Here is a 12,239-nt window from a genome sequence, read left to right on the forward strand (position 1 = left end):
TGAGCAGGTGGTACAGTGCCAGGTGCCAGGGAACGGAACGTGGGAGCTCTCGCCCAGATTCCCTGGGTCCCAGCCCGACCGGGCAACCTTTTGCTGCTCTCGGGCTGCAAAGAATGTCGCCTGCTACTGTGGAAATAGCTTGATTACCCAGGTTAAGTTCTTAAGTTATAGGTTTTTTTCTACTGAATCAAAACGACTCTGTAAGTGAGTCCCGCGGACAACTTCAATGCCAGTTTAAGTTTACAACAGAGGCTAGAACTGTTTGCTGGAGAGAACCAAACAAAAAGCAAGAAACCAAATGAAAACACACACACACACACACACACACACACACACACAACATGTGATTAGCTCAGCGGATACAGATAAATAACCGGTCAAGTGAGTAAAATGTTCAGAAAACGCTGTCAAGCGGACACCCTTGAGGAGATGTGGTTTATCCTACATGCTGACTGGACTCTGAAAGCCTCTCAACTCCTTCTGAGCAGCAGAGTCCCTGTCTAACCACACTGAGCTAGAGATTTTGGTGAAATGTTTAATAAAACACAAGTTCCAGAGGCACTGTGCTGTTGATTCACTAGGAGTGAAATGAAAGCAGTTTTTTAGGAAGTGTAAATGATGTGTGAATATTATGTATGCAAACAGAAACTTCTGATCATCCCAGTGATAAGCTGTGTTCATCTTGGAGCGGCAGAAGACACTTTTAGTAGCAATGACAAAAGAACACAAGACAATTTACAAATGAGTACAAACGCTGGAACTCTCTCCATGGAGCCCCGAGAACACAGAGAAAGACGGTCCCTCCGAACAGGGGTTTGGTCAAGGGACTGGAGATTACTGGGAATAATACCTCAATTTTTGAAGAAGAGGATACAGGATTTTTTTTTTATATTTTATTTATTTATTTGGCAGAGAGAGAGAGAGCACAAACAGGGTGAGGGGCAGGCAGAGGGAGAGGGCAGAATCTCAAGCAGACTCCCCAGGATGAGCAAGGAGCCAGATGCAGGGCTTGATCTCACGACCCTGAGATCATGACCTGAGCTGAAACCAAGAGTCAGGCACTTAACCGACTGAGCCACCCAGGCGCCCCACCGTGACTGCATTCTTTTGTTTTTTTAAAGATTTTATTTATTTTACAGAGAGACAGTGAGAGCAGGAACACAAGCAGGGGGAGTGGGAGAGGGAGAAGCAGGCTTCCCGCTGAACAGGGAGCCGGACGCGGAACTCGATCCCAGGACCCTGGGATCATGACCTGAGCTGAAGGCAGACGCTCAACGACTGAGCCACCCAGGCGCCCCAGGATGCAGGATTTTAAAGAAACACTCTCTGACATCTCTGAATGTACCATCTGCTTTGAGTTCCGAAATAAAATGTAGTGAAAATTTGTACTAGAGATATGTAAATTAAGATACATTTGCTGGCTTTTCACTTAAAAGAGAAATAAAAGTAAAAGGCAGCTCTCTGGCTTCAAAAAGAGTAATGAACCAAGCGGCTAGGTCCGTAGCCATCCGAAACAAATCCGAATGAAAGACGCAGACCAGACCGCTACGGACAAAGAAAACCTTCTAGTTTTTTTTTTTTTTTTTTTTTTTCCTCTCCAACTCTCCCTGCTTGTGTTCCCTTCCTTGCTCTCTCTCTCTGTCAAATAAATAAATAAAATCTTTAAAAAAAAAAAAAAGAAAATCTCTCAAGAACAAATACAAAACCTTACTCATTTCACAACTTGTATATACTCTTAATGGAAACCAAGAGTAGTTTAAATTTTTTTTTTTTATTTAAATTTTTTATTGTTACGTTAATCCCCATACATTACATCATTAGTTTTAGATATAGGAAAACCTTCTAGTTTTCAGACTTTAATCAGAGTTCAAAAATTTGGGTCAAAAGCAGTGAGGTTTAAGTGAAGATACAGCCAGAAAGACCTTCTTTTTCCAGAATCTCATTCTTCAGACCATAAAAAGTTGTGCTTAGCGGAGGGAAAGCCAGTTAAATTGTTCTCGATAATTTTAGAGCTGCGTCCTCTAAAAGGCTAATCAGCATTCTCTGCAGGGGCTGTCCTTCTGTTCCTGACGTCAAGAATGACTGAGAGGAGAAGTCTTTCTAATGTTAATTCATCAGCCCAAGGAACCAAGTCCAAAAGCTCCCTTAAGGAGAAGGGCTGCCAATGAAGTGAGGAACAGCTCTTAAAATGTGGTTACTCACAAGGAGCATTAGGGATGTGAATTTATTCTTGCCAATCATGACTGACATATGACTATCCAAGCAGCCGAATCTGGGAATACACAAATAAGGTGTGTCTAGAGTAAGAGCATAATAATTATTTTTCAGTATCCCTGAGAACAATTCTAAAACTGAAATCAGGAAATTATATCTTCAAAATAAAACTGATCAGACCAAACAGAAAAGTCTGCTCTTTGCCTTATGTTTTTCCATACAGGAAAGTATCCTCTACAAAATCATTTGATTCCCACTCATCTAGTTTCTCCAACATTGGTGTGGACATATGGTCTAGAATGCTCTCTGGGATCATGTAGAAGGTGGCGCACATCAAAATCACCCCAATCAGTCTGGGGCCAGAGAGAATCTTCCAGGGGAACGTTATACCATGAAATGATGGGCTACCCATAAGTCTTTAACCTTTCTCCATCCATAAGACATTAACCGAGTCCCTAATTTCATGTGCAACAAATACTTAATTCTTATTCCACATCCTACAAGAACAGTAGACCTCGCAAAATGATACAGTGTTAAAGCAAAATGGAAACAAGAGTGAAATCTCCAATGTTCCCCATTTGTCCCTCTTCTACTTAAATTGTGCATTATTCTCAAGGACAAGAGTTACATCTATCTTGTTTACTGCTCTGTTCCCACTCCTAGTTTAGTGGTGGCCATTAATAGAAACTAAAAAGACATGTATTGGCCAACAGGTGTTACATAGATTCCCCAACTCTTAGAAAAATGTTTCAACTCAATGTAGTGGGTTGAATAGTGTTCCCCAAAGTTCATGTCCACCCAGAACCCAGAATGTGACCATATTTCTAAACGGGTCTTTGCAGATATGATAGTTAAGATGCAGAGAAGAGAGGGTCCTATGAAGATGGAGGCAGACATTGGGATAATAAGGAACGCCTGGGGTTACCAGCAACCACCAGAAGTTAGGAAGAGGCCGGGAAGGATGCTCACCTAGAGCCTTCAGAGAAAGCCTGGCCCTGCCCACATGGGGATTTCAGACCTCCAGCCTGCGGGACTGTGAGAGAATACATTTCTGTTGTTCCAAGGCACCCAGGGTGTGGTACTTTGTTACTGTAGCCCTACAAAACTAGTATACTTGAGGAAAATGAGATCTGTGTAAATACAGTTCTATTTATCATCAACCATTCCAAAAGGACAGAAGACTTTACATCTTTTTTAAATTTTCTGGTCTGAAGATGGACATCTCTATAATTTTATTTAAATAGGGTTTTGGGACCTCATAAACCTTCATATAACTAATAAACTCTGTAAATGTCTATTTTCACTTCTATAATATTATCCCTTCTTTCTTGATCCTCCGATGATTCTCAGAAGAAAAGACAGCCTCTCTGGGGCCGACACAAGGACTACCAGAGAATCCGGTCTCTCAGTAACCCCCACGCCCCATGCCCTGGCACATGGAAATAAGGAGCTTGCTCTAATTCGCATGTTCCCTGGGACTTTGAAGGGCTTCCCTGTCCAGAGTCTGCTGTGTCCTGTGGCAGAGATAATGTGGGTTGTGTTAACCATGCATCTGGGGGCAACTGCCACCTCTACAGCTCTACAACTGCCACCTGGTCATCGAGCCCCCCGACCTCTGACATCCCTGAAATCACCTTCTCCCATCCGGGCCGACTACCATGACCTTCATTCCTGCTCTGGGCATCTCTCCCTCCTCACTGCCACCATCCAACCTGACGCGGCTACGAGTAAGCTCGCAGGGCCATACCCAAGCTCCCGGTCTGGCCTGTGAGGCCAGTCACTGCTGGTGGCAGGCGATCCTCAGCCCCTTTTTGGGGATATTCGAGTGATAACAGAGAACGTGTGGTCCCAGATCCCTCAACGATGGTTCACACTTCTGAGAGCCGTGCTCTACTGTGGAAAAATCTCTCCTACCTTTCCCTTCTGTCTAGTACATTCCTTTTTTCTTTTTTAAAGTTTATTTATTTATTTTTTTTAGTAATCTCTACACCCAATGTGGGGCTCGAACTCATGACCTTGAGATCAAGAGTCGCATGCTCTTCTGACTGAGTCAGCCAGGCACTCCTGTCTAGTATATCTCTCTTCCTTTTTCATTCATGCCTAGTTCTCACCTCTGGGAAGCTTTTCCTGACCACTCCATGCATATCACTCCTTGTACCTATTTTTCTAAATCACATAGAGTCTTCAGAGAGCTTTATTTTTCTAAATCTGGTACAGTTGGCTCTTGAACAACACGTTTAAACTGAGTGGGTCCACGTATGTGCGGACATTATTTACACTACAGTACTATAAATGTATCTTTTCTTCCTTATGATTTTCTTAATAACATTTTCTTTGCTCTAACTTACTTTATTGTAAGAATACAGTATATAATGCATATAGCATACAAAGTATGTGTTTATCGACTCTTTTGTTACAGGTAAGGCTTCTAAATAACAGTAGGCTATTAGCAGTTCAGTTTCTGGGGAGTCAAAAGTTATATGCAGGTTTTCGACCATGCAGAGAGTCAGCAGCCCCACTCCTATAACAAGGTTTAACTGTAACTAATTCTATTATTTCATTTATCACAGTGAGTTGTGAAAGCATTAAAGTATCTATATCATGCACCCCAATGTTTAGAGCAGCATTATCAACAAAATCCAAATTATGGAAAGAGCCCAAATATCCGTATGTCCATCGACTGATGAATGGATAAAGAAGATGTGGGGTATGTGTATCTGTGTGTGTAATGGAATATTACTCAGCCATATAAAAGAATGAAAGAATGAATTCTTGCCATTTGCAATGATGTGGATAGAGCTAGAGAGCATAACACTAAGTGGAATAAGTCAGTCAGAAAAAGGCAAATACCATATGATCTCACTCATATGTAGAATTTAAGAAACATAACAGTTGAATGTGGGGAGGGGGAAGAGGCAAAACAAGAAACAGACTGTTAACTATAGAGAACAAACTGAGGGTTGCTGGAGGGGAGGTGGGCAGGGGATGGGGTAGATGGGTGATGGGCATTAAGGAGGACACTTGTTGTGAGGAGCACTGGGTGTCCAATGTAAGTGATAAATCACAAAATTCTACGCCTGCAACTAATATTACACTGCATGTTAACTAACTAGAATTTATTTTAATTTTTTTTGTTTTAACTAACTAGAATTTAAATAAAAACTTGGAAGAAAAGCAAATTTAAAAAACGAAGTATCCATATCCCTTACTAGGTTGTGAACCTTCTGAAGTCAACAAGTGTCTTCCTTTCTTCCTTTTGTAACCCTGGTATTTTGCATGGGGCCAGTGATGCAGCCGGTAATCAGGAAGTATGGTAACCATGGTCAATGAGAGCATGAAAGTCAGTCAAATAAAGGTGATCAATACTAAACTACATGGCCACAAGCTAGACTCTGCACAATGAACCTAAAATGGAGAAAACAGAAAAAACTGTAGAACCGATCCCTGTACTCAGAGTCGTTAACACTGCTTAAGCAGAAAATTGGGTGACATCACTATAGGTTGCCTGGTACCAGGATTTTGAGACGGTGGTACATTTTCTAAGGACAAGAAGTTCCCCATCCTTGAGCATTTTGATTTAAGACTATTTCATGTTCTTGAGTGCCAGACAGATTCGGGGGACTATTACCTTCGGGCAAGAATGCAGTGACAAGGCAGGCCACCCCTGCCACTAGATTGCTTCCTGCAAAGGGAAGGCGTCGTCCAAAACGCTCAATGGTCAGTAAGATCAGCAGGGCCGCGGGCAGCTCCACAACTCCTGAGATGAAAAAGTCGATATAGAGGTTGCCTCCTATAATTCCTAGGCGCATGACGAGTCCTTGATATACCACCGCACTTGTGAACCTGGAGGGGCGTTGAAAGACAACGGAGACCGAGTAAGACATAACTTCAGCCTGCTCTGAAGGAAGGGGCGCGTTGTAAATTCGATACAAGCTTTTGAGCCCATCACAAGTCAGACTTACCAAGCAAACATAAGAATAAGTGTGCACTTCCTCATTTGGGGAGTCCTCACCAGATCTAAAAAGGATGGGTTACTAACTTCCTCATCTGTAACAGTGATCTATATAAGAGAAGCAGATTTCAGTAGCAAATACAGCAAGACACACCTGCATATTATAGATTTTCATTGACCAGATTCAAAGCCACCAAGTCAAATGATCTGACTGAATTGACCAGGGTCTTTCACGACTCCGTCTTAAAACCTGAGAATGGAGAGTGTGATCCCCTAGCTGTTAAAAAAGGACAAATTCACAAAGATGTGGTTGCTGCACGAGAGGCTGTTCTCAGGCGAGTATCAGCAGGCCTGTGTGCCAATCTGCTCTGACTCACCAAGGAAAAAAAGGTGTGTTTTAAAGTAAAATACATTTGCGCCTTTATTAAATTGGAGAAAAGAAACATAGGAGTGGCAAAAGCAGGTGGGTCCAAATGAATGTTTCTTTATTAAATTATCAACCTGATGTTAACAAATAAGATTATTTTAAATTCAAGAGCAAGTACGGCCCCAAAGGTATCAATTTGCTTTGGTCCATTTATTTGAATCTAGCATCTTTTCGATCCTGGAAAATTCAGCTCATCTCTATTTGGCCATCCAAGAAGTCGGTCTTTTCTTTCATTGCATGAAACAAATACTGCTGTTCGCCTACTATGTATAAGGCACTATAAAGGAAACAAAGCCAAAGAGCAGGTACTTTGTCCGTCACTGAGGCTAAGCATGACACTTGATGAGTCGAACAAAGCTTGGTATCTCCTGTCTATGCTTGTTCCAAGGAAACACACACAAGCAAAAGAAGACTGTAAAATTGATGTCTTTGGATCACCTTCTCTTCCTATGTCCTTCCAATACTGTATTTCTTCTATCTCAAGACACATAATTTTCACATTTTAACACTCCTAAATTGGGACGTGTCCTACAACTGAGCTGATAAGAAAACATACGTTTAATAATACATTTCATAACATGGTTTTTCTTACTTAGTGGTACATAAAATGATGGGTCTTACAATCAATAGGGTCTTAGAGTCAGTGGCACAATACTAGTTTCCATGACAATGCCTATGGGAGACTGCTAATTGATTCTACCATCCATTCTTTCCTTCTCCATTTTGATAACAGAATCCACCGAATTTTAGTTGGGCACGTCACTACAGTCACATTTTCTAGCCTCTTTTTCAACTATGGGTAGCCTTTTGATTAAGATCTCAGCAGTGAGGTGGGAATAGAAGCCAGGTATGCAAGTTCTAGATCCAATCCTTTAAAAAGAAATGGCTTTGCTCTTTATTGACTGCCTTCCCTCTCCTAAGAGATGGAAGGAGATGCTGGTGAACCAGCTTCTCCTAGACCACCTGCTGCAGGTGACAGTGGAGAAACAAGAAAACTGGAACCTGGGTCCTAGAGGCGCTCAGAAAACAGAGCCGCCTTCTAGTGCTGGGCTGCTTACCTCTGGGTGGGCACGTACGAGAGAAAGACGCTTTTCTTTCTTTCTTTCTTTCTTTCTTTTTTTTGTCATTATATTTTTTGGGTCTCTGTTTCAGCAGCAAGCTGACCTGTACTCTAAACGAACACAATGCTTATGAAAATATTCCCTGATCTACTCTTCTAAATTCTAAGGATTTTTAAGACCTATCTTCACCTTTGCTGCTCCAAAAGTAAGGCAGGAATACCAAAAATGAAAGAACTTAGTATATTACAACAATGTATCATTATATGATTGGTTATCAAAATGTTTTCCACAATTAGTTTCTCTATCTTGTCCACGTCAAAATGGTTCACTTCTAAGGAGCCTGTAATATTTGTCTGATGTGTATTTAATTTGATTCTCATTAAAACCCTCCGAAGTTAGTACTTTTATCAATCCTGTTTTATAATAAAAATAAGAAAAACAAGGCTTAGGACTTGAAGGATTAAAGGGACAGTGGTTGAGCCAGGATTTGAAATTAGGCAATTGATAGAAATCCTTTATTCTTAATGGTCACATTGCACTGCTGAATGTATCCAAGGCTTTTTATTTTATTTATTTATTTATTTATTTATTTATTTATTTATTTATTTATTTATTTATTTATTTATTTTTAAAAGATTTTATTTATTTATTTGACAGAGAGAGAGATAGCGAGAGCAGGAACACAAGCAGGGGGAGTGGGAGAGGGAGAAGCAGGCTTCCCGCGGAGCAGGGAGACCAATGCGGGGCTCGATCCCAGGACCCTGGGACCATGACCTGAGCTGAAGGCAGACGCTTAACGACTGAGCCACCCAGGTGCCCCAAGGCTTTTTATTTTAGAAAACTTCTGTGTAGCTGATGGTCGCTTCATTTTTAAAGAAGGACATTACACACCTGGCCAAAATCTAACCTTTAGTTAAAACACTATTTTATGGAAAAGTTGGATTTGACTAAAATAATTTAGAGCTTGAGGATCTTTAAATTCAAGATCAAAACTACCCATACTGTGAGGGAAGTTGTCCTCCATGGATGTATCACTTTTTCCAACGCTTTTCTTTTCACTTACGGTCTTCCACAGCTCAGACTTGGGTCAGGTTGCCTGTGCTCATTCAGACTACTCCCTTTTCTCTAGGGAGTCCCTGGTCGCTCTGCCCATCCACATATCTGTACCACTGCTCCCCCAGAGCACACAGATGGCAACAATCTTTTCTTTTCTAAAGCAATATTGCCACAATTTGCTATGGGTTCTCTTTCATTCCCTCTTCAGTCTTCTTATCTTCTCCCCATAGCTATGACTTCTATCGACTAGATACTCTGTACAAATTCACTTTCATTCATGTCCCAGTGTCAACACCCCAGAGTTCAAGGGAGATCATGTATCATGTATTTCAAGATCTCTAGTCAATTCAGGAAGATAACTTGACATTTAAGCACTGCTGTAGATTTTTCAATTACTCACAATTCTTAACTAACTGATAAAATAACTGAGCATCTCTTGCTTTCATGTTAGCTCTGCAGATGTCACTTTTTCTTGATCGTTTTCTCCAGGCTGGTTAAGTTACTACACGACCACAGAATTATGACATGCTAGATTTTGATAAGACAATAGAGGTCTACTGGTCTGACCGAGAGGTCAGCAAACTTTTTCTGCGAAGGACCAGATTATAAGTACTTTTGGTTTTGTGGGCGATATAGTCTCTGTTGGAGCTACTTAACTTTGCCATTATAGTGTGAAAGTAGCCATAGATGGATACACAAATGGATGACAATGGCTGGTTTCCAATACAACTGTACAAAAACAGGCAGCAAGCCAGGTCTGGCCCACAGGCTGCAGAATGCTGACTTCTGAACTAGAGGATTAGTGCTGTTGGAACTTATAAATGCTGTTCTTATATCCATCACAGGGAGGAAGAAGTTGAGGCACAGGAAAGATAAGTAGCTTACCCACTGAGGACACGCAGACAGTAAGTAGATGAACCAGGAGGTGGATAGCTAACTCTGTATATTGCTAACCATTATGCTCTACTGTGTCTGCAATAGGCAGAGTATAATATTTATTTTAATGTTTGAAAATATGCTTGTATCATTAATAGTTCTCACAGGGTAGTAGGATTATGGTGGTTTTTACTTTCTTCCTTTTTGCTATAAATATTCTCTTAAAAATAAAATTTAAACTTAAAGTACTTTTCCTAACAAGAAGAACTATAGCTCACCTTTAAAGTAATGGATTTAAATGAGACCTTAGTGTACCTTTTTTGTTGTTGGCTCTGTGTCATTCTCTTTCTCATTCTTAATAGAAGCCCCACTGCGCCATCCCCCCCAACTTCATCAATTCCCATTCTCAGGGGAGCTGATTCTGTTTCCAGTTGTAGGGGAGACCTCATTACCTCAGGGTAATTCTACCCTTAGATTGGACATGTGACTGGGAATGTGACCCAATTTGAGCCACTAATAAATGGGCATGAGACCCAGTTTGAACCAATGAGAAATGGTCTTGAGAAAGTCCTTCATGGGGGGCACCTGGATGGCTCAGTCAGTTAAGCATCTGCCTTCGGCTCAGGTCATGATCTCAGAATCCTGGGATCCAGTCCTGCATCGGGCTCTCTGCTCTGCGAGGAGTCTGCTTCTCCCTCTCACTCTCCCTCTGTGCTCTCTCTCTCTAATAATTAAAATCTTTAAATAAACAAAAAAAGAGAAAGTCCTTCACTGACCTTAAGTCAAAGTTTCCCGAAAGAATCTTCTCTCTCTACCCTCAGGGAATTAATGAGAAAATGGTGGGCTCAAGTAGAATTTAGCAGCCATCCTATACCCAGGAGGGAACCAGTACGAAGAAGAAGCCACTCTGTCTGCAGAGTGGAGAGGGAGAAAATCATGGCTTGATGGGACTGTTGAGACTCAGGTCTAGCCAACCCCAAATGCTGCTGTAACTCTAGAATTCCAGATACATGAGCCGGGAAATGAGCTTATTGTTTAAGCCCATTTAAGTTGTAACTTGTTGCCAAAAGCAGAATTATCTGGAGAATTCAGTCCAGAACAATGCTTTTGCACTAATAATCAATTATTTTAGGCAAAATAATTTTGTATTAAATAATGAAAATAATTGCTTGAGTGTTCTAACTTACTCAGTAAAAATATTTATTATCAGTCTTAATTTCAAACTTTTAAGATTTAGAATCAAGCAGTCACGTGATCTCTGTTTTCCCAAAGCACAAGTTTAATGCCTAACACATACCCTCTACCAAAGAATATGAGGTACTGATAAAACCAAAGGTAATCAAGACCATAAAACCAATCTTCCCTGTCCAGCGAATTAAAGGATTAATAGTACTTCCAAGCAAGTATGTATTTTGCCAATTTAAGAATAAATCCAGCTGGTTTATGATTTACTGACATGTTCTCCACAGTGACGCAGATATCCTGAAAGACGACCCACTTTCTGGGTGTCCAAAGACCTTGAGAGACTAAACGCCGTATCTGGGGATGGAATGCCTCCAGTAAAGTCTTGGCATCTCATTTGCAGTGGCTGCTGAAGCTATTCTTCTTCTACAACAACTTCTAGCTCTGTATTTTGAAATTAAGCTGTGTTTATTTTCTGTTGCCAAAGCGTTACCAAATTTCGCTTACTCTGAGTCAGATACAAAAGAGTAGAAAGGCTAGATCAGGTTATTATATATACATACTTCCCTTTGCTTTATTGAGATATAACCTTCATACAACAGAATTCAGCAATTTCAAGCGTACACTTAAGTGAATTTTGACTAATGTGTAGAGTCAATGAACCACCACCATCATGATACGGACCATCTCCATTATCCTCAGAAAGTGTCCTCCTGACTCTACAGTCACTCTCTCCCCCCACTCTTAGCCCCTGGGAACCCCTCATCTGCTTTCTGTCATTACAGTTTTGCCTTTCCCAGAATTTCATGTAAATGGAACCATACAGAATGTTGTCTTTTGTATCTAGCCTGGTATGATATTTTGTCATGTTTATGTCATCTAAGTGGTGTCTCCCTGCTTCAGTTTGGAGCAAAGGAAGACTGGAAAGGCTCATGGTAACATTTGTGTGTTTGGAGTCTTGTTGCCTAGTTATGCCACTCATAGGAAAAGGTGTTGCTCACAGGTAAGCTGCACGTCAGTTTCCTGTTGTTTATCAACTGAGCTGATTGCTATTTGTTCTAGCTGTCTCTTAATGGTCTTTTAACTTTCCCAAGACTTTTATGTTACGTTAACAGTGATGTTGCCCATGTTGAAAATGTACTTTGTTCATCTTTCTGTGATTAATCTAGCTGCATGTACCATTCTTCTTGGTGCCTTTCTGAAACCTTTTTTCAAGTTGACATTTTCATTTAAATTGCCAAGGAAGAGAAAGACATTATAAATTACCATCTGTTCTAAATATGGTGTTCAAGAGCTCCCCTGATGTGGGATTGGTTTCTGGTCAAGAAGGACAACCAGCCAGGATCAGGTGAGAGTCACGGGGTTTTCCTTAGAATGTTTTCTTACTGGCACATGACTTCAACTCTGTGAACCTTATTTCTCTCATCAGGAGCCTGAGGATAGCAACACTTACTTCACTAGTACTGTGAAG

At 40.9% G+C, this 12,239-nt stretch overlaps 1 protein-coding gene across 1 annotated transcript in view; it reads right to left on the reverse strand.

Moving 5' to 3' along the window:
* The window catches only part of SLC22A3 (solute carrier family 22 member 3), an 85,542-nt gene that overhangs the window by 8,105 nt on the left and 65,198 nt on the right, over positions 1–12,239 (reverse strand). The window contains exons 6-7 of the mRNA XM_032408279.1: positions 6,177–6,274; positions 5,843–6,057 (exon numbers count right to left, since the gene is read on the reverse strand). Coding sequence (XP_032264170.1) covers positions 5,843–6,057; positions 6,177–6,274 — 313 coding nt within the window. The remainder of the gene's footprint in view (positions 1–5,842; positions 6,058–6,176; positions 6,275–12,239) is intronic.

The sequence above is a fragment of the Phoca vitulina genome, unplaced genomic scaffold (genome assembly GCF_004348235.1).
Source record: "Phoca vitulina isolate PV1807 unplaced genomic scaffold, GSC_HSeal_1.0 scaffold9, whole genome shotgun sequence".
NCBI lineage: Eukaryota > Metazoa > Chordata > Mammalia > Carnivora > Phocidae > Phoca > Phoca vitulina.